The sequence below is a fragment of the Stegodyphus dumicola genome, chromosome 12 (genome assembly GCF_044657685.1).
Source record: "Stegodyphus dumicola isolate Sdum_Otavi_A_Nest chromosome 12, ASM4465768v1".
In the NCBI taxonomy this organism is placed as follows: domain Eukaryota; kingdom Metazoa; phylum Arthropoda; class Arachnida; order Araneae; family Eresidae; genus Stegodyphus; species Stegodyphus dumicola.
In genome coordinates, this window is record NC_140779.1 from 48,873,806 (window position 1) to 48,899,986 (window position 26,181).

General features: G+C 34.1%; 1 protein-coding gene across 3 annotated transcripts in view; it reads right to left on the reverse strand.

Moving 5' to 3' along the window:
* Positions 1-26,181, reverse strand: part of LOC146993562 (phosphatidylinositol-3,5-bisphosphate 3-phosphatase MTMR14-like) — a 47,818-nt gene that overhangs the window by 15,375 nt on the left and 6,262 nt on the right. For all 3 annotated transcript variants that reach the window (XM_085827707.1, XM_085827706.1, XM_085827708.1), the window contains exons 5-10: positions 22,743-22,813; positions 19,305-19,367; positions 14,702-14,815; positions 14,505-14,575; positions 12,058-12,125; positions 3,275-3,352 (exon numbers count right to left, since the gene is read on the reverse strand). In XM_085827707.1, the coding sequence (XP_085683833.1) occupies positions 3,275-3,352; positions 12,058-12,125; positions 14,505-14,575; positions 14,702-14,815; positions 19,305-19,367; positions 22,743-22,813 (465 nt within the window). The remainder of the gene's footprint in view (positions 1-3,274; positions 3,353-12,057; positions 12,126-14,504; positions 14,576-14,701; positions 14,816-19,304; positions 19,368-22,742; positions 22,814-26,181) is intronic.

Below are 26,181 nucleotides of genomic sequence, written 5' to 3' on the forward strand. Positions count from 1 at the left end.
ATGTATATAGTTGCTCTGCTCAGATCGCTGTTTTGTATTTACAAAAATAGCGTGTATATTTTCCTACTTTGAAAATTTTGCATGTTAAGACTAGAGCATATGCTCTAAAGTCTGCCTTTAATATGCAGATTGGAATCTTTGTGAAATCATTTGACTCAAGCAACTTAGACGGGAAATGAATTATTTGGGCGAAAGCAAAGGGAAGCAAGTTAGATTTCCACAGGTTTTAAGAATTTCATGATCGTTTCCATAAACCTGGAAAGCGACTACACCCGTTGCGAATGCATTTTTCTGCCAGAGATCCCGAAATTGTCGACATGGAACAAGTAACGACTTACCAGGCTACTACGTCGCCTACAAAACCCTCGTGCGGACACTAAACCCTTCTGCGGACACTTGAAATAAATTCAGAGATCTCTGGGACAACTGAAAACTCAGAGCCGTCGCACTCTGGTAATTCAACGCAGAATTCCCATCCAGTCAGGAAATCAGGACAGAAAAAAGACGTTCAAAATCAAACCAATGGACAAGCGAAAGCAAAGGACCAAATCACTTCATGCTCAATATATACCGTTACCTTATTATTCGGAAGATATGCTCGACCAAGAGATGGCACACGAGATTGTCAAGGAGCAATTTTAGTCCTCCGCAGGCATCACAACCAATTAGGGACTGTTGGACACAGCAACCTTACCCTCAGCCAAAACAATTCCCAGTCTGGAAAATCTAGACACAGCCAAACACAAAGGGGCTTCCAGTAACCTCAGACTATAAAACGTTTCACATTACAATAATAGACTTCACCCTCATCTGGAAGCAAATGACGAAACTTCGAGGACGCTTACCAATACAAACAAACATACTTTCCGACTACCAATTTGTCAAAGGTTTTCTCACCGGATTTTAACCCCACGCGAGTAATCATTGAAAAGAACATTAAGTATTTCACACAGAGGCTATCTGATTAAAAGAAACCGAAGATAGTCACCCGAAATTATACTCCGCGACTGAAGTTACAGATGTACTCCGATTTCGGTTTATTTGTTAATAGCAAAAGCACGCTAGTGCTGTCTCCCTAAGGAAAGGTATGCCTTCGTGGAGAATATTCTAAGGGAATTGGCTCGTTTTCACATGAAGAGAACCACGACGACACTCATGCAGCCATTCCATTCGCTTGGAATCAAACCTAGATCGGAACTACCTATGTTCAGAGACTTCGTAACCCAAATCTTGGTAATAAGGAAGTGGAAGACAAGGGACACTAAATTGTAAAGCAATTCGTTTTGAAAAGCTGTATTCGTTTTGAAAAGCTGTATAACTCGGCCACGTATTCCTTCACCTGACATGCAACGTCAGCACATAATACGGAGGTATAACCTACGAAATTTTTCGGAAACTTTCCACTCCTCTCCATCTCATGATCGAGTCTTGCCCCCAAGAGAAATATCTACACAGCTATTATCCAGCTAATTTTCACTTACTCCTCACATGTTTGGGACCTGCAAGAAAAATGACCTGAAGGAACTAAAAAGTCTCAAAAACAAGGTTTAGAGGATTAACACTGGTGCTTCGCAAAGATCTGAAAATTGAAGCTGTAGGATTACCTTAATTTGTTTCTTTCTACACCAAGAGTGCACTCAACAGCGCAGAAAATTTCATTCAAAGTTTGCTCTATGAAATTACCCCAGAAGACGTTTTTGTTTGTCTATATGCACCGCATCTTCTAACATAATTAGATTTCTTTAAATAAGCAGAACCCTTCAGTTTCATGCAAGTAATCTAAATTATGCAAATCATATTACTGTATATATTTCATTAAAGTCATACCATTTCTTTACGGTATTGTTTTGAAAGTACAGTATTGGCGCATTAGTGTCATGACAATCGTGTTTGATAACACAGCTTACCAGCTTGAGACATTGCACCAGTTTCCCCGCGAAGTTCACGTGAGCTGAGATCTCAACCATCTCATTTTCAGACTTGCACCATATCTCTGGGTTTCACACTGTGCCTAAAGTTTCATTTCTAAATGTTCTAGGAATTATGTTCTAGAAAGGATTATGCAACATTAAAATCTCATACGTTACTTTGAAGTCTCTTAGGTTCTCTGAAACATCTTACAAAAGAAACAGAAATGAAGGTAACCTTTGCAGTACCTCAGATTTTTTACATAATTTTACCGATTTTCAGAAAGGCATTCCAAGTTATTAGAGATTTCTAAATTATTTCAGAAAGGCATTCTAAATTATTCGAAATTTATGCATTTAAAGAAATACATTAGTACGCTATTTCTCGAAGGAAAAAGTAATGACGATAGAATTTAAAATTGCTGCAAGGAAATTTTATAAAAATCACAATCAAAACAGAAAATATTAATCGAAGTCATTATCTATTAAATAAAAATCAGATCACGTATGTTTATATTAAATTTAACTTGGTATTTTGAAGTCATTTCAGAAGTCAAACACATCCAAGATTTCTTTGTAGTAATAAGGTTATCTGGTATTAATATGAAAGCTTTTAAAATATTTCAATGCCTGGTTCGAGTAATTCATAAAGAACTTCCTAATTTTTAACCCAAAAATTCTTGCATTTCTATTCTTGCATTTCCCGGTAACAGCTTACTCCGGCTAACAAGTCAACTCAGTAATTTTTTTACGGTTAGTAAAGGCGTCACTTTAGTGAGGTATCCCTCCAACTACACAAAAAAAATTTCCCGATAGTTAACAATTCTGCTAAATTAATTCAGAAGTTAATTTTGAAGAAATGCGTGAATGCTACCATATTTAGAAAGAGGGCTCGCATACGGTAAATTCCAATGAATAGATATATTTTACATGCGGACAAACATGAAACTTCCGGGAGCATGATAGTTTCCTGAGGATCGAAATTGGTGCGAACTTATCCACATGACCGTTAAGTTATACTCATTTACAAGAAAGATAGGAAAGGAAATCTTTTTCTATAGACGAGGAGAAATCTCATTATGAGGTGGTATTGTGAGAAGCTTGTGGTTAAATAAATCTAGTAGCATAAACAAGACACTGTGTGGCATAAAGAATTCATTAAAAGACGACCTCGTGTGGAAAATTTACGAGCTAAGATGTTAGATGTTTCATTAGAAGATGAGATTACAAGATTTTGCCTCATTTGGCTATTACGTAAATTATTTTATCCACTTTGATATTAAAATGTAAAATACAAAGGGAAGCAGAACACTATCAAATTAAATATATCTACATTATAAATATATGTCAGTACAAATCATATTTACCTCGTAATAACTAAAGTCTATCCTTGGAGGTCTTATAAAATCATCGGCAGGCACATGAAACCTGAAGCGACGCCTTCTCTAAATATATATTGAAATTTTAGATTATACATTTTTGTTCAGAATAAAAATATTCAACATACCTAAATGAGAATTATAAAGGCTAGAAGAGTGAATTATAAATTGCTCTTTTATACAGTTTATCAAGTTTATCTTCATCCTTGCGTTAGTTTAGTAAATCGTCATGATCCATGGTACCTTTCAGTTGACGGAGTCATTCGTGAATATGCACAATGTGTAAATACAACTAGTTGATTTTACATCATAAAGTGTTAGCTGTGAAATGACGACGTACGAATAAAAGGGAAGAATGAATATAAAGAAACTAAAGGCAAGAGACCAAAGTCACAATAGCACTTATGGTAAACCTTAGAAAAAATGGAGGTTTCTCTAAATACGGGAAATGAAACTTTTTATAGTGCGTTGAGTTGATTTTAACAATTTTCCACTGTATCCTTCCACAGTTATAGACCCCTTTCTAAAATGTTTTTTTTTGAACTGATTGAATTAAGTTTGTATATTTTTTTCTCTTCGTTTTTGATAAGAGTTTTTTGTTCATCATTTAGTTAAAAGTTTCGTCAAGAGCCATTTTCTCCTACTAAATAGCTTTCATACAGGGTTGTACAAGTTGTTCTGCGTCGAGACACATACCTCGGAAAATGCTGGTGATAATTATATTTAGCTTTGTTGTTAGAATGTATTTAAAGGCTTCGCAACAGACTTCTTCATAAGCGGATGGTTATCAACAATTTTACTTCAGAAAAATTAAATGCAGTTCGCACCTATTTCGAGTATTCGTTTGGATTGTCTATTCATGTACATGTAATGATGCAGTATTTTCCTTTATGATAAATATTGTTATTAATTTTGTGCTAGATATGTATAAGGTACTTCAGACTAAAAAGCAATCAGTGATAAATTAGAGATGTTTACGTACATTTAGAACAATTTTGAAAATAAAGAATTGAAAAAGAATATGATTGGTTTTAGAGTGTGAAGTTCCCTTAGTAAAGTGGTGTTTGCTACTCCTTCGGCAGCAGTGTCCGCTCACTCATTATCCAATTCCTACACTAGCTGGAAGCAATGAATACAGCTTTGAGAGACCGCATTCATAGTAGGATAGTAAAAATGTTCTGCTATTGGATTCCTTGGACTGACCCCGGCTATTGCTGCTAGACTAGAGGAAGAGCGAGTGTAAACGTGCTTGGAAGCGTTTAGATAGTTTCTCATAAAATAGCAGTTTGCTCTAATAGCAGTTAATTGAGCTTGGAACACTGAATTTTCCAACTCCTAGTTTCAGTTTCCACACATGAGTCTTCGTCACCCTATAAGAGAACACATAACTAACTCTTAGCGTCTTCTACAGTTTTGGAGCTATCCTTATATACATCTTCTAGGCATTGATTTGCAGTGTTCTGTTAAGGTGAATGATCTCGACAAGATTATGTTCAGCTGGATGGCAGGGGAGCTGAGGTTTTCGTTGCTCAGTCTGTATTACCTAGAATTGCCCTTAAAGATTCGTTTCGTAGCATGCTGGAAACATTTAATATAGTTGGCTTATTTTTCGACATAAACCTAGTAGTGGCATGCGTGACGTAATCTGCAAAGTTGCTGTAGTAGTACGGTACGGCTTGCATACAACAACCTGTTGATTCCATTTATGCTGTCAGTATTTTTCCAGATTACTGATGAGTATAAAACAAGTTGTTCCATCCACTTGAAACTGAAGTATTGATGTTTATTGCTGTACCGATTGGCGTTGGCTTGAATCCCTGAGAAAGCATGAATGTTTATAAGCATAGTGTTCTGTGCGCCAAAAGAGTAAAAGATACAAGAGCCTAAAATCCTCTAGTGTAGTCGGCGGTAGGGGAAGGTGATAGGCGCCCCTTAGACTGTCTCACGAGGTCTTCAAACCTGAAGCGGAGATTAATAGCTAGGTCGGCAGAATTGCACCTATACTACCAGAGGTGAATAACTAGGGTCTCATCTCATTTATATTTGCACCTATGCAAATGTCGTTGCTGCTCTAACCGGTAAAAACTAGGAAGGCTAGCTGCTGCATTAGCTGACATAGGTCGGAATCCCAGTAAAAGCATGGGTGTTTATTGTTGCATAATGTCCAAGGCATAAGACATTTAAAATACTGGCTAGCCTAAAGTCCCATAGAAAGCCTTGACAGTAGGGTGGGGGTCCTCGAATAGGTGCACTGTGTTGTTCTGCATCAAAACCGTCATCTGGACAGGTAGTGTGGTAGGACCATATTTGTAAATTTTCAACATCCTTTCACTACTCTCATAAAAGTGCTTCATTTACTGTATTGGAGGAGTTTGATGTATAAAATAGTGTTTGTTTTCATTCATTGCACATTTTGATAGGTAATTTTGATTTTCGTAAGCTTTTAAACAACCATTTTTGAAGAAAAATAAAATACATTTCTTTTCGACTTAATTAGTGGAATATTATTGCTACAAGAAAAATGCACCAGAATGTCTAAAAGAATTTTCTGATAGCATCGCAATTTAGTGTGTAGTGACTAATATATAGTATATTTTTAAGGTTTCTGGTATGTGTCTTGAATGGTTTAAAAATTAAAATAAAAATCTTTAGAACATTTTGTAAGATACAGGAAAGACCTTGTTGAACTCTACTACTATGAATAAAAACGTTTAAAAAGCACAAAAATATTTGACATTTGGCGCCGAATAAGGTACGAAAAGAATCCAGAATCATCGGTCCCGACCAAGTGGTGTCAGAAAAGTGAAATATTAGAATAACGTCTTAAGGTTAGATTGTTCTTACCTTTGCATAGAATTATAAAGTGTACAAGAAGTGCTAAAGGCAAGAAGTTTACATTCTTTATGTTAAAATGGATAAAATGGAAACTTTTAGAACATCAGTAACTAACATTGTAAACAAAGCGGATGATATAAAAAATAAAAGCGATACTGAAAATTTACTAGGTCTTTAGAATTTTTAATTGAAAAAATAAAATTTATAAGAAATTGTATCTTTGATAGAAGATGAAACGTAACTGAAATTTAAAGTTCTATGAATTATACGGATGGAATAATTTTATGTAAATCTAAATAAAATAAAAAGATAAATAGATATTAAAAACCTAGTTCTGAAAACAAAACAAACTCGGATATTAGGTCAACTGAATATAAGAGTGAAAACCATATTCGCCTTCCTAAATTAGAGATTTCTAAATTTTATGGTGATGTCAGTCAATAGACAAGTTTTGGGGAATCGTTCCAAATCGCGATAAACGATAATATTGCCCTTTCCAAAGTAGAAAAATTTAACTACTTAAAATCCTACTTCAGTGTAACCCTACCGCCAATATTACAGAAGATTTTTCATTATCTGAAGGAAATTACGATGCAGCAATACAAATTTTAATAGATTTGGAAAACGATGTTATAACTCCCATATGCAAAACTCGAAATCTCGAGACTTTACCGATCAAGTGACGTTTCAAAACTAATAAAATTACATGATACTATAGACATTCAAGTCTTTCTTTAAATGTCAATCCCGAAAGTTGTATGTTGATCCCAGCTTTATTTAGAGTAATTCTAGCAGTTTAAGATTGGAATGTAGTCATAGGAATGATGAGACAAGTTTTGATATAAATTTATTTCCTCAAAAAAGAATTACAAGCTTGAGAGAGAACAAACGCGTTTAATAAAGATATAATGGCTATACAAAATCGAAAGTAAGTTTACCCCCAGAAAGGTCTTACGAACATATGTAGATAGTTAGCAGCATATAAACTGAATAACGAGAAGCTTTACACCGTATCGTTCGTGGATAAAAGTTTATTTTTTGATTCATTAACCCACGACACAGGAAATTGTTCAGAAATTGACATAGGCTCGAAAAGAAAAAAATGAAAGACAGGGTCAGTATTGCAAATTCTTCGGCAAGAGGCATATGGTAAAAGATTACAGAATAAAAATTTCTGCTATTAATTACGCAGTAAACCTCATCATACGTCTTTGAAATTAAGAAAAGTAAAATTTCGAAATTTATAAACAATGCAGTAAAACCGAAAATCATGTACCAAATGATGATTTAATGAGTTTGGAAGATAGGTCTAACAAAATTAAGTCATTTTGGTTCTTTAATTACGGTACAAGTAGAATGTCATAATAAAGTGTTGAATGCTAAATTGATACTGCCACTCGGATCAGTATTATAAAGACTACACTTGTACAAGAGTATTGTAGAAAGCCGCGTGGAAGTGCAATATTAAAATCTGCATTTGGACAGAAGGTTAATGCACTTTTAATAAATGTAAATTTAGTGATGAGTTCACAACCATATACAGTATACGCACCTTTACAGTCGTAAGTGTTACAGCTGATAATCTGGTACATGATTTACTATTAAGTTTTAGTGCTAATAACGCACCGATTGCATCTAAAGGTAAAATTTGGAAGTTGTGTTAATACTACTCTGAATGTTTATGAAATTCAACGGTCTCATGATGATACTCCTGTTAGTTCTGATGAAGAGGATGATCCAAGTGATGTACTGCAAGCCGGTCAAAAAACTGAGAAAGAGGCCGACTATTTAAATGACTGAAAGGCCAAGAAAAGACGTTCCAAATGATGTTAAGGAAATGCCATTTTTCAGAACGTTTTGGAATTATCCAAACCTACAGAAATATACCCGAGACTATTTTAGAGAAGTCTATAAGAAAATATAAAAATGATGAGATCCCGACTTATGAAGAAACAGATATTGCAGTGCTGAGTAATTATGAAAATGATGTGTAAAAGCAAAAAAAGTTTGAACATAACTATAATTTCTGATATGAAGATCCGGCTTCAAAATTCATTAAACGATATTTAAGGAGGATTGGAAAATGTCTGAGAATTGTTTATAATAAAAGAAAGATCCCTGAAAAAATATATTGAAAGAAAAAAGGTTAGATTTTAGATCAGAAAAAAAGAAACGTTTGAAAGCTTTGAAAAGAAAATGACTGAAAACTTTTAAAGCTGAAAGAAATGCCTGGATAACATGAATTGAACCTTTATGAAAATGATACTGAAAGTGATTTTGCTCCTGAAAAACATAACCAGAAAACGAGAGATCTTTTTATTGATGATTCTTATGCTATTCAAGAAAGATATCAAAAATTTATATACGATGAGGAATTCTATAATGAAGCCTGGGACCATTAGATTGGAACAAGTAAATGTAATGAATGCGGTTAAGAACAGCTTGAAGTAAGCGTTTCTGAAAAATCATGTGTGGAAGTTACAAATTCTAAGTTATTCTAAATCTTGTTAAAGTAATTTCTAAACCAGTTTTGATCAAAATGGCAAAACGTTTGATGACTATTTGGATGAGTATTATAGATTAGATTTTGAAGATGTAATAAGTCAGCCATATTCAGATATAAGAAGGTAGTGCCAAAGGACAGACAGTTTACGAAATTCTTGTAGCTGATGACAGATTTAAATCGTATGTTTTAAGTACCTATGTTTGTATTAATATATTCTTTTTTAGATATTGTTCATTTAGTCGATTTCAAGTATTAGTTTTAATTGCACTGTTTGAGCACCCACTTGAATAGGGAGGTGGGAGACACTGGCATCCTCCATGAAGAATGAGGACGCCAATGCCATCGAAATGGAGAAAAAGCAGTAAAACGGACCACGTGAAACAATTACGATTATTATGTAGTACTTCAAAAGGGGTCACTCAGAACACTGAATGGTTTAAAACATTACAAAAATCTTGAGAGAAGAGATTTGTAAAATACATGAAAAACATAGTTGTACTGTATTACTCTGAATAAAAACGTTTAAAAAGCATAGGTGTATTTGATGTTAGAGGCTAAATAAGGTATAAAAAACAGACAATTATCGGTCACGACACATATATAGAGTGGGCAAAAAGTATTCGGAATTGTTTACAATTGATCCTATTAACTAATAAAAGTAATGCTTGACAATTTTCGCTGGATATAACAAACATAGGAAGTAATAAGTACACAAATGTAATGAAACTCATTTTAACGAGTCTTCTATACAAAATATGCAATAAAATCGTAAATTTGCATGTCAAAAGTATTGGCAAAGTTCTAACTACTATGCAAGTTTTATTATGTTGAGGTCACATGTTTAGACTGATAAGAAACCCTGTTAGCATAATGTCTGCAGTACTTTTTTAAAACGTTATTTTGTTAATACTGTGATAAAATGGCTTCGAAGTCGAAAGGTTTGGGAGTTAACGTTAAAAACGTGATTATTCAGCTCAGAAATGAGGGTCTAACTTATCGTGCTATAGGACTACAACTGAACTGAATAGTTTATTTACTGTTCGAAGAGTTGAAAAACGTTCAACGAGACAGGATCGACAGAAAATAAGATTAGAAGTGTACGGCTTCTAGCATTTTCTGCAAGGGAAAACACGTGGCGTTTTCAAAGAGATAAAGAGAAATCCTAAAATAAGTGCACCCCGGTTAGGCAAAGATATTGCTAATACTTCGCATAAAACTTTTAGTGCACAGACTATAATAAATGTTTTTACATGAAGGAATTTATTATGGAAGGCCAGCTAGAAAGAAACGTTTTAATTTCAGAGATAAACAGGAGAAAAAGATTTTCTGTTCTAAAACTCGTCTGCTAAATCAATAACATTTTGCAAAATCTCATTAATTTAAGAGATGAGTTGTAGAATAGAGTTATTTTCTCCAAAGTATCGAAGTTCAACATTTTCGGAAAAGATGGACGACAGTATATGTGGAGAAATCCAAGCTCCGAAATGAAAAAAAAAATCACTTAACACCGACTGTGAAATATGGTGGAGAGAGCGCCGTAGTTTGGGGCTGTATGGCCGCACACCACACAAGCAGAGTTGGTAACCTGCTTTATTGATGGTATTATGACAGCACGTACGTACGTTGACGTATTGCGCCATAATTCAAATTCAGTGCCTCAAACCTTGGCTTAGGAACATCATTTGCATTTCGGCAATGCAATGACCCTAAGCATACAGCGAACCTCACCTGGGAGTAGTTTCTCTAACCCCTCACCCGCATTTCCAGTTAAAGACACCGCCTCAATCATCCGATTAAACATTTATGAAAATTGAACGTAGAAGTCAGGAAACAAAATTTCGTGTATAGATTATATTAAGCTTATACACCTGCAAGAATGGCACAAAATTCCCCAATAGTACAACCAAGACTTTTCCCAATAGTACAATGGTTTTCTTTGTGAAATAGATTAAAAAAGCTGTTTAAATGCAACTGGTATGAATACAAAGCATTAAATTTTGTTCCCACATTTTTACTGTATGATCTTGCCCAATACGTTTTGACAAGCAAATTTACGTTTGTTGTATATTTTGTGTTAAAAATATTAAAATGAAAGTGTCGTTAGATTTGTACGTTTACCTCCTGCGTTCTTTGTGTCCAGCATTTCCTTTATTAGCTAATATGATAAATTAGACAATTGCCAATACATTTTTTACCCACTGTATAATATCTTTTTAATGTTTCTATTATATATGTGCTCAGTAGCTGAATACTTCTCAAAAGTAGCAAACCGAAAAGATTGTGAGACAGTCCAATTCAAAATAAAATGAATCAACATCGTTTTGAAGTTTCTCGTCTCTTACGAAATCGAGTCCGCCACATTAAAGGAAGATATTTAGAGAACGGTCAAAATTTTCCATGTTTAGTGTGTTTCTTATGCACGCAGGCTGAAGAGTTTTGACACCGATCTCCTTCGAAATCAGATGCCTCTGCGCTCCGCACTTTCCCAATGAATTACATTTTCCAGAGTCTAACGTATTTAAAAACTGGCATCCTACTTAACACTGCTGGCGTTGACTTTCATTTTCTGATACGAATGAAACCTCATCCTGCGCAACTGTCTTTTCAATTCTCAGCAAGCCTATCAATCACGAGTTTTAAAATTTTGATTAGAAGACATCTAGGTTTGACAGATCGACTTCAGATGGTGCGTGCAAATGCCATAGTAAGCAGTCGAGCATTGTCCTGGTACAAAACCAACATTTCTTTAACAAGTCCGGTAATACCTTTCTCATTCCCAGGCAGATGATTTCAAGACGCTTTCGTAATAGTTATTCCTTATAGTCTGCCCAAGAGTGTGTAATAGGGACAATGCAGTGGATTACCTGCCAAAATGTATTTGCGTGTAAGCATCCTGAAGGACTTGTACCCCTGAAACACTAAACCATAGTCTGAATACGATGAATCACGCAACTATAATTTCAAGTTATATCCCTATCGTATATAACAGAAATCTTTACTCGCCTTATGAAAACTTAAGTTACTTTCACTCCCTGTGACCGAATACTAGAAGGAAAGTCTGTCCAAATGCAAGTTTATACAATCTTCCCCCAACTTAAATGCCATTTCCAATGTCGGAACCAGAAATGGAAGCTATTGCAAATCTTTTCAAACAGTCTTAGTATAATACTTTTTATTTTTAGAATAGGATTGCTCTTGGACTAAGCGTATTTGCTTGAGAAGCATCGAAGAAAAGTAATGAGATGTTTTATTTACTTCATCAAGAATCATATGCCAGTTAAATATTCAACGATAGCGTTAGATGAAAGCATAAGAGAATCTTAAATTCAATAATATTCTTAATTAAAATGAACAACAATAGATTTCATATTAAACACGAGTTGGTTTATATGTCATCTATTTGTTTAGGAAATTCAAATTTGAAACATACCGAAGTCCAATTGTAATATAGCTCTTCAATCTCTGGATTGAGGCAGAAGTCTTTAAACGAAGCGACCTCTGAAAAGATTATTAAAGAAAATTAGTTTTAAGCATTTAGAAATATTTCACGCTGAAAGATTTCTTCAACAGTTAAATAATTAACGTATTTCGATAATTATAGAAGATTAAGTTGTGAAATACCTAGATTTTGCCATAAGTACTTTATTTGCATTGAATTTTTAAAGGAACTTTCCTTCAGTTTTAAATCAGATTTGTAGGAGAATATATATTTCAATAAAGCACCGCAATGGATATTTGTGCAAATCTAATTACAGAACAATAAATCTCAGCATCCTTTTACGTTCGTAAGATGGGACGGAGACTTTCAGTTTACTGTTGAAAAGCATCCGATGGTTACTTACCTTAAAGACATCCTGTCACGAAACTTTCTTAAAGAAAACGAGGCTTATTTACATCACAGGTATATCTTTGAATTGCCATCAGTAGAACTGAGAGCAAAGTTTTAAAACTTAATTTGTAGACATATGGCCATTAGACGATTCGAGGAGAATAAAATGATCTCATCGTCAAAAAGCTTATTTTTGCATTTATTATGCAAATAACTTTCTTCGGAATTAAGTTATTGAAATTTATAAATTTAGATTTTTCTAAAAGATCAGTTTCTTACAAGTGGATTCGAGCAATGCTAATGATTTGTAATTTAGTGAGAATAATTTTATAGGCTTAGTATTTGTTAGTCAGTTCAGGTTTTTTGTAATCGTGCTGTTTTCTGCAGCTGGTACGGTTTTAAGGAGTTCCCTAAAAATACTACAAATTTAAAGCAGCAATAGTACACTTTTTTCAAATTTATAAGACTTAAACATTTAAATTTATTTAACAGATTTAACAAGATCATGTAAGGTGTGCTTATTTAAAGTTTAAATACTCATGCTTATCGGATTTTAATTTTCATCTTCCTGAAATATTACGCACCTTCTATAATTAAAGCTTACCGATCAAAGAACAAAGGGAATTGATAAAGAGTTTTCTATGACTAGTTTGAATATATGTTAACGAAAAGCATGCGAGCTTTTTTCAAAGAATTTTGACGGCGAAACCAGAAACATTTCTCGGATTACAGAAGTAGCAATTTTCCGTTAATGCATATAATATGGTCTTTTAGGGTTTTAGAATTGTTTGCACATCTTTTATTTTGATTCATTCGGAACAGCAAAATGATTAGTTGAGAGAATTACAAGATTGTGCAAGGTAAGACTTAGATTCCCACGTAAAGGATAACTGGCGTATTCTCTACCATGTTACAGAAATAATCTGCTTATAAGGCAAAAGGAGATTGGCTTTGGGGAAGACGTACAAGAGAAACTGCGTCGCATTTATATTCCACATGGTAAATATGAAATATCAAATACAGCCATCGAGTTAGCCAGTATTTAGAACCAAACAATTATTTCCAATTTTCAGCGGTTTCAACCACTTTCTGAGCCACCAGCGGCGAAAGGTAAAGATAATTCAGCTTTTCCCAATCTATTCTGCAAACAGCCATTAAGCGCTTTGTGATTAGTTGTGAAACCGGTGTTGGGTAACATCGAAACATTGTTTTTAGATGTTTAACACAGCTTAAAACAACTTTTAAAAGAAAATGAAAACTAATTTTTCGATAACAGCCTTTGCAAGCAGTCTTCGGCAGCCGAATTTTTACGTTGAACGAAAAATCCAAACATAAACTCATAACGTTTGACGCTGTATCTGATATAAAAATCCAGGCTTCTAGAATTGTGTTAGACATTAAAAAAGTTTTAATTCGAAGACTAGAACCCATCAGAGACATTGCAATTAAAAAATGCTTAACCGTATACATTTGCTTAATATAATTGGATTTATTATCTCATTTTATATAAAATTAAAAATTCAGATATTATAATGCACGATATAAAAATTGGAATAAATGCTTATTTTGTTTAGTTTAATTATAATTTCTCATAGCTGAAACCCCAAATTTAGAGTTTCTTAAAAATTTTGCAATTTGAACAATATTCCGCAGTGAGGAAGATTTGGGAAACTGATACTTAAGTACTAGTAAATAGACTTGGGTTCGAATATCGATGAGCGGACTGGCTTAGTGTGTTTCTAGTGATGTTCTTGTGATACGAGCCATTTTCGTTTGAAAAGGTCTACACTAAGACATGCCTTCTGTCTCAAGAAGATAACATCGCGTCCTTCATTAAAATCATTAAATCAAAGCAACCCATCCGCTTAGTCGCCTTTCTGGGTGGAGAAATTACAATCCGCCTTAGGACGTCTCCAAGCGAATCCTGTATGCTTAATATGGCCAACTTTTGGAAAAGGGAAACAGCATTATTTTGGAAAGAAAAATTTGCACTGCACAACTTACGAAGTTTAGAACTGATTGATAAATTTAGGTATACGAAAACTTACCTGGGTAAGGTACGGAAATTTTTTTGAATTCTGTATAATACTGCAAGTAAAAATCTTCTGAAGCATTCACCCTAAAAAAACAAAAAAAAAAAAAAACAAAAAAAAAAAAAAGCGTTAAAATTTTAGATAGGGAATTCTTTAATAATTGTTTTCTTATTCTACTTTAAATATACATAGGAAATGTTGGGGTCACTTACGTTGGAGAACGCCTTTGCATTGAGTTTTCCATTCTCAAGTCAAAAATGTAACGTATGTTACAGTACCTCATGACATCAGCATCCTTTATGATTTGTCTTCGGAATTTAACATTCCTAGAAAAAAAGGAATCGGATCTGGGAGTAATAAATCATTGATTGCAAATCGGATAAAATATGAAGGTATGTAAGTAGATGTTATACTCAGGCAAATATTCTTTCGGATTGCTGAAAGGTGTAACAATGATCAGCAGTGCTGTAAATACTAATTTGATTTTACAGGTAATGAAAGCATCTTAAATCGAAAGATCTTCATAACAAGCTCTTAAATTATGTGCTATGGATAAAGCTTTAAATTCGTAATTAATATAGTCATTTAAATAAAAATAATGAATTTTAATATGAACCGTGAAATGTTTTCAAACAAAAATATGCATTCAGGAGAATAAATATTTCAGGTAAACAAATCACCTAGAGTCAGACGAGTCGTAAATCTATAAAAGTGCTGTATCTCTTTCATGGCATCAAGTATATTTGTACAACAAGGAAATGAAAAGTTTTACAGTGTCGGGAATTTATCCAAATTTTCACTGAAGAATTTATAAAAGATCTATAAGATCCTTTCGTACGAGCAGAGGATTAACACAGACAGCAAATTAGTGAGCTTAAACCCTAGTAATAAATCAAGATTCGTCTGTTTATTATTAACATAGATTAAATTTACCGCGAGGAAAGGGCAGTAAGTGTTATAATTTCTCATATATATTTTTAAAGTTTCAAAGCGCAAAACAAAGTTACTAGCCACAGTTAAAGTATTCTTTGGTTGAAGAGTTAAAAAAATTTAATCTGAAAACAGAAGTGAAACACCAGATGAAAACAAAATTAGTGATGCAACAACCTTGAGTTTGGTGTAATTTAGTAGAGATCTCAATCGATTTCGAGAGCAAACAGATAACTCCTCTTTGTCAAGAGCAAAAACGAGAATTTTTGTCGCTCCTGGAGAAGAGGGAACCTGCTTGCTCTCGAAAGATCTCGACAGCAAATTTAAGGTTGTTGCGTTACTAATTTTATTTAAAGTTTTGTCGGTTTCATTAATTTCCCCCCGGGGGGGGGGTTGACTCAGGCAACCGCTTGAGAAGTATTGGTTAGGATCTGTACCTAGGCAGTCTCAACCACGGGGGTATAATAACACGTTGAGCGCGGCGCCGGTCCTTCAGGACCGGCAGTGAACTTTCCGTGCAGCCGGCGTCGGTCCCTCGGGAGCGGCACTGGAATTTTCGTTTGGCTGGCGTCGGTCCGCGGAACCGACAGTATTAAAGTTAAAAATAAATCAACGAAATCAAATAGTCTCAACGAAATGTGATCAAATTTAGTTTTAATGAAATGTAATGAAACATTCTAAACAAAAATACGGCTTAGATTTACGGCTTAGCTTGCTGCCGGCTGAACGAAAAAGACAGCAAATTCGGCGCCGCGCTCAAAGTGATAACAGACTTCACAGAAGGCCTGAAGGTTCTCAGGACAGCAAGGCTCGGCAGGGACCGTACTGGTAATGCCTTGCCTGCCCTTGCTCTGTGGGGTCGCAACATTGTGGATTGATCAAGGGCGGGGCGGCACTTAATTCCGATAAGCGCTCTATTAGGTCGCATTAGGGCGGAAGCCGTCTCGTTCCATCAGCGTTGTTTCAGTAATTTAAATGTATTACAGAACAGTTTTAAAGAAATCTCGGAAGGAAAGATTATGTTAGTTATATGCCAGATAGTTTCTCCTTTTCAAATCGCTTGACTAAGACATGTTTACATCAGCAAAGACATTTGTTACAATTATTTCATATGCTTTAGTGCAAGTTCTATATTCAGCACTTTGACTAAGATACTGACAATGTAATTGGACTACATTATTGAACAAATTATTTCCGTTTTACATTTAGCGACAGTAAACATATTCAAAACCAGGTGGGAACATTTCCAGCGAATAAATTCGGCGCAACCGTAAAGCGGAATCTATTCCATTTTATTTAACGAAGTTTTATACAGATTGTATAACGTCCGAATAATGCTCTGCATTCATTTTAAATTACTTTGTATTCCATTTTTTAGGAAAATTTATTTCAATAAAATATAGTATTTTTACAAAAAGACTTACATTTTCATTATATTGCCAGAATTGTGTTACTTGTACCAGCAGATAAAATTTCTTTAAAAGAGGCTTTAAAATATTCATTCACGAAAAACACAGCCATTTACAGGGAGTTAAAAGTAGGTAAATGTTTAATACCTCGCATATTTACATTAGAACAAGAATACGATCTTGCATATTATTTAAATTAACTGGGAACACAGCCCATTAGAAAACCGAAATGCAATCATTTGTGTAGTCTCTGTAACCCAAGTTCTAGAACTCAACTGAGAATGCTTTTTGGGTTATTGCGCTTAATTTCAAATACACAAAAGGAAATAATTCTATTTCTGTAAAAGAAATTTCTGTACAAAATGAAAGGAATTCTCCAAAAACGTTATTTCTGTTTTAAATAAGTCGAGAAAATTTACTTGCTTACGCTTTGAAGCTGAAATTTATGCAAATTCAATCCAATTTCACTTTTCTTAAGATGCATAATCTATGCATTTCCAGAAAAACAATAAAAGGAAGACCTTTTACACGTTCACATTATGGTTAAACCACAGGGATTCTTCATGGCCTCTCCTTAGCACTTTCCAAGAGCATTCGAACCATTTTATCAAAAATAACCTAAATTTTAGACGAAATTTCGGTGCGATGGTACTTGCACTACATAATATCCGCTTAAATTTTTTAATTATTGAAGCATCTAATTTAAATTTCCAAATATTTGATTTTAAACTCAATGTACACAGTATCAACAAATTCTCACACGGTCTGTTTTTCTCAAGTGTTGGTTATACACACATACTTCAAATGACAAATATGTTTTAAATAACCCAGTTATTCATTTGTCGGCATGTTATTAAAAATCAGTTTTATAAAAATATAAGAACTCCTCCCCATATTTAAATTTAAGAAATTTCTACTCATAAAAGTTGAACTTTACTCCAAAAATTAACAGATACTTAATTTCAAAATTTTGGATATTTGACATCATTTTCGACTTGCTTTGAGGATTCGTTTAATAAACTAATAATTATAGTTTACCCCCTTTAAATATCATCCATGCGATTCCAAACGTGTAATTTTCTTTAATATTGTTTTAACTGCTATACCGAAAGATGCCCATACAAGTAATTTATGAATTTTCACACGCTAAAAATTGTGTAACATTTTCATGAAGTTTTATTACATTAGAATCAGTCTAATACAAAATTTCCTTAACTAAATATTTTAGATTTTTTAATTTCCCAAAATATTAAGAATTGGCTATATACCAGTACTTCTGTATAAAAACCAGCGGAATGAGATTATGCGCCGCTTCGCCGTCAAGACAATTTTTCTTTCAATGCTTATGAAATAATATAGATATATATATCTAGCCATAACATTTAGTTCTATAATTTGGTTTAACTATTTTAAAGTCGAGACTTTTTTAAAATTTTTTTCTTTACATGCCTATATTATATTTTGCTCTATTATATTATTGGGCTATTAATTTAGTTTTGGAATTTCGCATCGAAAACTATCGTCTTGTATTACACTTAAAGAAATTAAATAATGAAGAATCTGCATAAATGTACGTTTCTCGCACTGGGATAAAACGGTACCTAGAGCGATTCAATTTCGAATAACGTACGTAGCTGCCCGAATTTGGAATTTGCTTTATCTACATATTTTGTAAAGCATTTATGAGTTTTTGATTAACTCAACGATTTCAAAGTGAGCAATGGCAACACTGTATGGAAAAAACATTTTTATCTCCAGAGCGTGAGACTATTTCAGAAATTAGAGATTCTCTTTATATCTTGGCATATTACTGTTGAATTTTATGGTTTAAGTGTGAAGAACATATTTAATGGATAAAGGTAACGTACAAAACGTAAAAAAGCTCCCCGTTTGGGCGTAATATAAAAAAAGCTTTCAGATTTTTGTTCGATAACCTAGTTTGCGTATTGTATATATCAGATTTCAAATTGAAAGAAAAAGCTTTTGCAGTTAAACGCATCTAGAAATACTAAAATATTTCCTAGAACTGATTATTTTGGGCAATGTGAAGAGTATTTTTGGAGGTTTTTGGTGAACGTGATAATTAGGTGTATTGTGTATATTTAATTGGGTATAGTGAAAATATTATGTCATTAGGTATTAAGTAAATTTTTATTACGTATTTTATTTCTACTTGACGACGAAATAGCCCAAAGCAAATCAGCTGCCGGCGGACTGGCCTGTCTGGGAAAGGGCCAAGCTGAAAAGACCCTTATACCAGTAGGTATGGGCTTGTCTGGAACACAAATTCTTTCACATGATCTGGTCCAGGTTTAATAACGTTTAGATAAAATCCTTGTAGCAGTTTGTGACGTAGCAAGGTCTGTTTGTCTAGCAACCAGCAATAAAGTTTGCCTTATGCCCCTCGTATACGAAATAAAATGTTAATACAATATTGAGATGCAGACAGGAATTAGATCTAAAATAATTCACTTACTGTAATAAATAGATTGCACTATCAATAGTCATCCCGTATTCGAAAAATTTGGTTTCAAAAGATCTGCAAAGATAAACATTTATGTTCGTACAGAGCTTTAATTTACAAAATTTATACAAACAATTCACGAAAATAGGTTGAAGAAAGGAGGAAACTTTATAGAGTAACTAACAGGTATTTTCTTGAAACTAAATATTTTCATTATAACTCGTGCAAAGACGGTTCTTCGGATCATTCACATGGCAAATACAAAATCTGAACCATCTATTGTTCACTAGTATTGCGATTGGTAATTTAACTGAGAGCATATTGAATTGTCAGTTACCTACAGGAAGCTTTATGAGAATATATAAAATGTTATCCTAGTTCAAATTATAACACCAAATCCTAATTATTTCGGTTGAAGATTAGTGATACAAGATTTTTTGAATGCCTATGAACCAATGCTTAGTTAAAAATCATACCAGATTTTTTTTGGATGCAAAACTATCTAGTTTACGCAGATAACAGCACTTTGATTCAAATAAATAGTGTCCAACTTTCTTGTAACATGAAAATGCTGTATAGTTTAATCAGAAATATTTTATTGTTACGTAGAATAAGCACAGTTTAGTAATAATTTAGTCAACTAATGGCGAAACTGGGAGCATGGGGAAAAGGAATTATTTGCAATTTTAGCAGGATTAGTTCAGAGTGAAGTGAGCTTTATCATTTCACTCTGGACTAATCTTGATAAAATGCACTCAAAATAAAGATACAGCATGTATCATGGTTATGATTAAGGTAATCTTACAGCAAAGATTTCAAATATAAACAGCGGTTTCATGATGGCGTAAGCGTTTAGGCAACAGAATAAAGTCTAGATTACACCATTGCGGTGGCGTATATGTCGTCAAGTTCTTAAGAGTTCATTGAAGGCAGTACGTATCAAGTTCTACAGCCACTGGACGTATTTTTTGAGAAACATTTGAGCATCGTCTGTTAAAGCAGCAACCCCATAACAGTATTTGAAATTTATAAGTTATAGGTTTGCTCTTTTGCTGACACTAGGTTTTCCATTAATGGTTAATTTGGAACCACCGTGGGCACCATTTGTCATCCGTCAGCGCTGCAGTGACCACATGCTTCACCAAGACATGGACTATATTCTTTCACCCATGAGTAACTTGTGCTATGTTGCGCACAGATAAAAGACATCCGCGCAAACTTAACTCTCAATAAAAGAGAACAGAATAACTTAACCCGAAATAAATGACATTAAAGAGCAAAAAGCCATTCCGTAGCGTTAAATATAACAAAAAGAAAAAATCAGATGTTAGGTTGGTTTGGTTAGTTATGACAAAGCACTCAAGGGGCCTCCGTGCGGGACTAAGGAAAAATCGCTGGTATTCACATTATGCATAGGGAAAACCATGAAAACGCCTAACACCCAAACCCTTTCGCTGGGATTAGAGTTCCGAACTACCAGTGTTAACAGACTTTACTGTTCGGCCGTTGATGAGTTCTCTCAGGTGTAAGTAAATATTGACAAATAACAGACAGAAGCAGCAATGGACTTCACAGAACTAATATGACAATTTTTTAAATATTTTCTAAAGCTAAAAAATTTACACATTTATGTCAGAAGTTTATATAATGAAGAAAGCAATCAACTGATTTATTGAAAATAATTTCACCATTACTATTAGTCGCTCGCATACAGTGATCTTAAAATTCAATAACGCGCTAGGATTTAAGCGTCTGTAGTTCGTGTTTTATTTCAAATTGGTGTACCAAATATGGTGCGGTATTAAAGATTCACGAGTTATGCAAAATGCTATTTTTAGAAACATAACTTTTAAATGCTCTATTTTACTTTCATTAGAGGTTAAAAGTTGTATAGTATTTATAAGTGAGTTTTAGTTCCAATGTGAATCGTATGAATTTTTCCACACTTTGCGTAATGCCAGTTTAGTTGATTGAGTTTCCTGTATAAATTTTAAATTTTTAAGTGACGGCCTATTTGAATTTTACAAAAAGATATTTTTAAGCTTGTGGAGCATCCATGTTTGCATTCCTAGCGCTGAAGGGAAGCTAACAAATATATTTTGGGGTAACGAGTTCGGTATGTAAAGGTTTGGTCTACTACCTTCCAGCCTCCCTCCATAGCAGTTTCTGCGGTTTTCCTACTCTTTTTTGTTCCCGCTAGTATACAATAAAAAGTTATTTTAATTGTTTGCTTTTTTTTGCAATGAGAAATTAAAATTTTCTTGCAAGTATTTAATTCTGAAATAACAGAAGTTTAAGATACTTTATCTAGAAATTTACTTGCATAAATATACATACACACAGACATATATATACAGAATTATTTAAGGCTCTTCTGTTTCAAACGCGAATAAGCGATTTTTAAATCGCGGCGAACACACTGGTGAATCTACAACGCAATTAACTTTTAAATGGCAAGTTACAAAAACAAGCTAAGTCAGAAATTCCGACGGAGTATTTCTTTTTGCTTAAATGTTTCAGAAATGACCGATTAATTGAAGCTATACCTTAATTTTACATCATGCATAAAATGTAACGCCGGTATTTAGTAAAGAAATATAAAAGAATTTGTAAAAGAATGTTACAGGGTTTACGAAATGTTATCTTCAATATCACAATCTTTTTTCAAGGAACTAAGGTTGTTTTCAAAAATACACTTTTCTGTATTTTTCTTACATCTTAAAAAATACTACTTGCAATCCATGCAAGCGGTAAGGATCCAGAATTCAAAGCTGATCGTATAACGTTAGCATGGAAATTCTGGATAGACAGATTACTTTATGAATCAAGAATTTCCGCAACGCGTACAAATGCACTCCCGTATCGCTGTGTCGCTTTAGGTTGCATTTGCTACCTGCGTCTGAATTTGCTCGTTACGTAACATATGGCTTACATTAACGCGAACACAAATAGATCCAAGGAAGCTGACGTCAAAATTCCACAGCATTTGTAGTTTTAGTCGCATTCGTTTTGTTTAATATCACGTCAGTAATTCAACGCGCAACTTTCGAGAAAGTTATTCTTCCCAGGAAATACATAAGCAATGCGAAAAGTCGAATAATGACTACTTTGATTACTATAAGTAAAGAAATTGGTGAAAGGTAGTGGTGAAAGATGTCATAAGCTGCCTTCTATAATCATCCACGAAACAGCTTTTTATTTCCAATATTAGTAAACTGGATTTTCCATTCTACCTACTATTCCAACCTTTTTTAACATCAGAAATTTGCTATTATGCATTACTGATGTTTTTAATTTCACGATCATGTAACCATGGTACGTATTTTTTTTTTACTGTATCACAAGAACAAATCATACTGTAAAATACATCACTCCGTATAATTTCAATTCACCTTTCTAGGAGAGGGAAGTAAAAGTTGAAGCAAATGATATGGAAATGTTTATGCTTACTTGTGTCTTCCATCCTCCTCGGACCATTGTGACGCCACGTTACTATAGATTGAGGCAGAACGGCAAATATACTAAAATTGAAGAAACATTGGTTAATTATTTGTGGAAAACAGCTGAACCTTAAGAGAAAAACTTTCGTTAAGAACTTAAAAAGAAACCAGCTTAAACACTCGCAGGAACCATAAAAATCTATACCGTCAGTATTTTTAAAGGAAATTTTAACTTGGGATGAATTATTAGTGCACAGTTATGGAACCTAAGCCTCTCAATGTACGATAGGTAAACGGTGTACGGTTAATTACAGCACAAGACATGTTAAGATAATTTGCGCCAAACGTAGGATCAAATTTAGTTTATTACGATAGTATGTTTTGAAAAACTAATGAAAAGATCAGGCAAAATGAATTATGAAGTACCGTAATACCCCGAATTCCGGTGCCTTATTCCCCCCCCCCCAGTTCCCAAGCTACTCAGCATTTCCGCAAGACTCAAAATCTTGAAATGAAATTTCGCGAAAAACTTCAGAAGTAATGGGAAGGTTATTTATCTCTTCAATAAACAAGGCGAAAACATCACCGTGAACCGACCAAGAAATTCGTGCAACAGAAGTTATCAATCTCGCTAGGAATTAGGATACTGATGGTAATGACGTCAATGAGCTATTGGACTTTCAGTAAACAACCGAAGAGCTTAGATGCCAGAACGGTGATGGCTCATTAGAAAAAATGTTACAAATTTTGGAGAACATGGACTAATGAAATCTATCTGCAAGGAATGGGGTACAAATTAATTTATAACAGGAAAATTTTAAGTGATCGTGTCTTGATTAATTTGTTAAATTTTATGAAGCCTTCGGCATCAATAATTCATCTAGCATATTTATTACCGTTTCGTATAGATATTCATGAAAAGTACGTTCTTTATTATGCAATTATCTTCTAAACGTTTTAGTCCCTAGTTCTGATAACTTATCAGCTTAAGTGTTTATATTCGAAGGGTTAAACCCCAACTAACGTGCTCCTCGTTAGTCCCACCTATCATAAAATATCTCCGGAACTTACCATCACAAAAAGTTCCATTATACGGTCTACAAGTTGTTTGCCTACGCCGCTCAGTCGGTATAGTGGTCAGGAAAGCTGACTGCGATGCCGAAGGGCCTGGATTCGAATCGCGGAGAAGGCATGGTTGTAATTGTCCGTCCCTTCGTAGGAAAGGCTATGGTGGCCCACATATTAGGTGCCTCCATAATAAAAGAGACCACCACATCTGCCCTTGTATAGATTAATGGACTGGGTTAAATTTGAAATTGTTTACAATCTGCCATTGGAAAAAAAAAGAGTTGTTCGCAGACATAATCGAAACAACTTTTGCATTGAGGGCACAATGCATGAAAGCACTGAAGTGTACACATATTAAATAAAATAATCTAAATTATCCATGTGTGTAAAGACTGATTTGGGAAAGATAAACATATTTAAAATAAAAATACTTCATATTAAATACCGAGCGTCTTGAAAACCAAAATATACTTTTAGTTTACTTATGAAGTAGAGAGACACAGGATATATTTCAAATAATTTTCACAGAAATAATTTAAATTGGAAAATTCAAATTTATAAAAATATTTTAAAGAAAGGACAAATATTCAAAGCTGTATGTGGGAATTAAGTGTCTTGCAATATGATCTAGTTAAATTAATATACTAACAATGGCTTTCTTTGCATATGGTAATCTTTCAGGACGTTTCATCAGTAACGGCAAAGCATATGATTGATACCTAACGCAAAGGGATGCCTTCTTGGAAGGCGTCTCGAATCATTTAAGTTATACTTGAAAATAGCAAAAACATTAATGCAGCGAACCTGCTCGACGAGGTTAAAAAGTAGGTCTGACTGCTAGTGTTCAGCTACTTTACCCATTCGGACCCTCCTCGCATATTAAAATAAATGAAACAGTCGCATTTAAATATAGAACTATTTTGAGTATGAAGGAATTTAATTTAGTTATTACTGAATAATTATTAATAAGCGTACCGTTAATACTAATTGTAGGAAAAGAGACGGCTGGGGACACGTATGGGGCCTCTTATTAGCGACTAGAATAGTTTTGGAATGAAGTAGCTCCAAAATGTGTACTCTCATCTTGTTCAGGGAATTTGAAAAACTACATACGCAGTCGTAACATACGCGAGATCAAATTCATAGTGATTGTTTTATAAGTGATATCCAGCCTCATACTACGGCAAGGTATCAGCAGAAATGTAGATACTGGATAAATACTTCGCGCGGTTACTAAGCTCTACGTTAGTTATCAGCCGCGATATGTTGAAATCAGTATAGTAGTTTGAAAAATTAGAGTTTTGACTATTTTTTCAAGACGGTATCAATGAGTAACATGAGGGGGAAAACCGCCAGTTTAAGACAATGTTTCTAAGTTATAGTCAATTAAAATACAACGCTGAATGGAAAGCTCAGTCTGCTTAATGTTTATCTTTAGCTTCTCTAGGTTAAACAAAGGATGCGAAACCATGATATAATAAAGGACATCTAGTTTATTATTTTGGTTCGCATTTTCTTGGTGTCAAGAATTTTCCTACAGATAAACTTTGTAATGGTATTTTCCTAACCGTCACTTAATCTCCCCTCCCCACACACACAGTGGCGGTCTCAAACCGTTCAGAGACGTTGACCACTACCAAGGCCAGAAGCGGTGGTCACTTTATTATGGAGGCATCTGATAGGTAAGTCACCTTTATTCCTATGAGGGGACGGACAAAGCCACATATTTTCTCTGGGATTCGAACCCGTATCCTTTGGTATCGCAGTCGTCTCCCCTAAACATTATACTCTTTCCGACGTCTCCTTTATAATGTTACGCCGTATATTCCGTACAACAATCTGTAAATATTGATCCATATTCTCCAATTACCTCTATTCAAAAAAACAATCTCGTTAAATGCCACCGACAATCATTTGCTCCGATAACTACTCCCCCTAGAAAAATATAGGAATTTTTTCACATCCTTTCCTTTATTACAGAAGGAAATTCTTTTGAAGTAAATTGCAATATTTTGAGCTTATTCATTTTAATTTTAGGACTTGCTCTTGATGTTTCTTGGCGAAAAAGATTGCCGTCAAGGAAACTTTAGATTATAATAGATAATTACCATTTCAACTTCTGAAACAATTTCTTTTATCATTTATCTAATAGAATGTATTTTTCTTTTTTCACATCACATACGCGAATAAGATCCACTTTGAGTGGATAATCCACACAGTTTTTAAATCGTTCGGAAAAATTGTATTCCATTTTGGGCAATTTTCAATGAAATAAATTTAAATATATTACTTAAAATTTAAAATTCATAGATTTAACGAATATCGGTTTCCTAAAAATGCATATTTTAGCATTTGCAAAGCATAACTTATTTTGCCATATT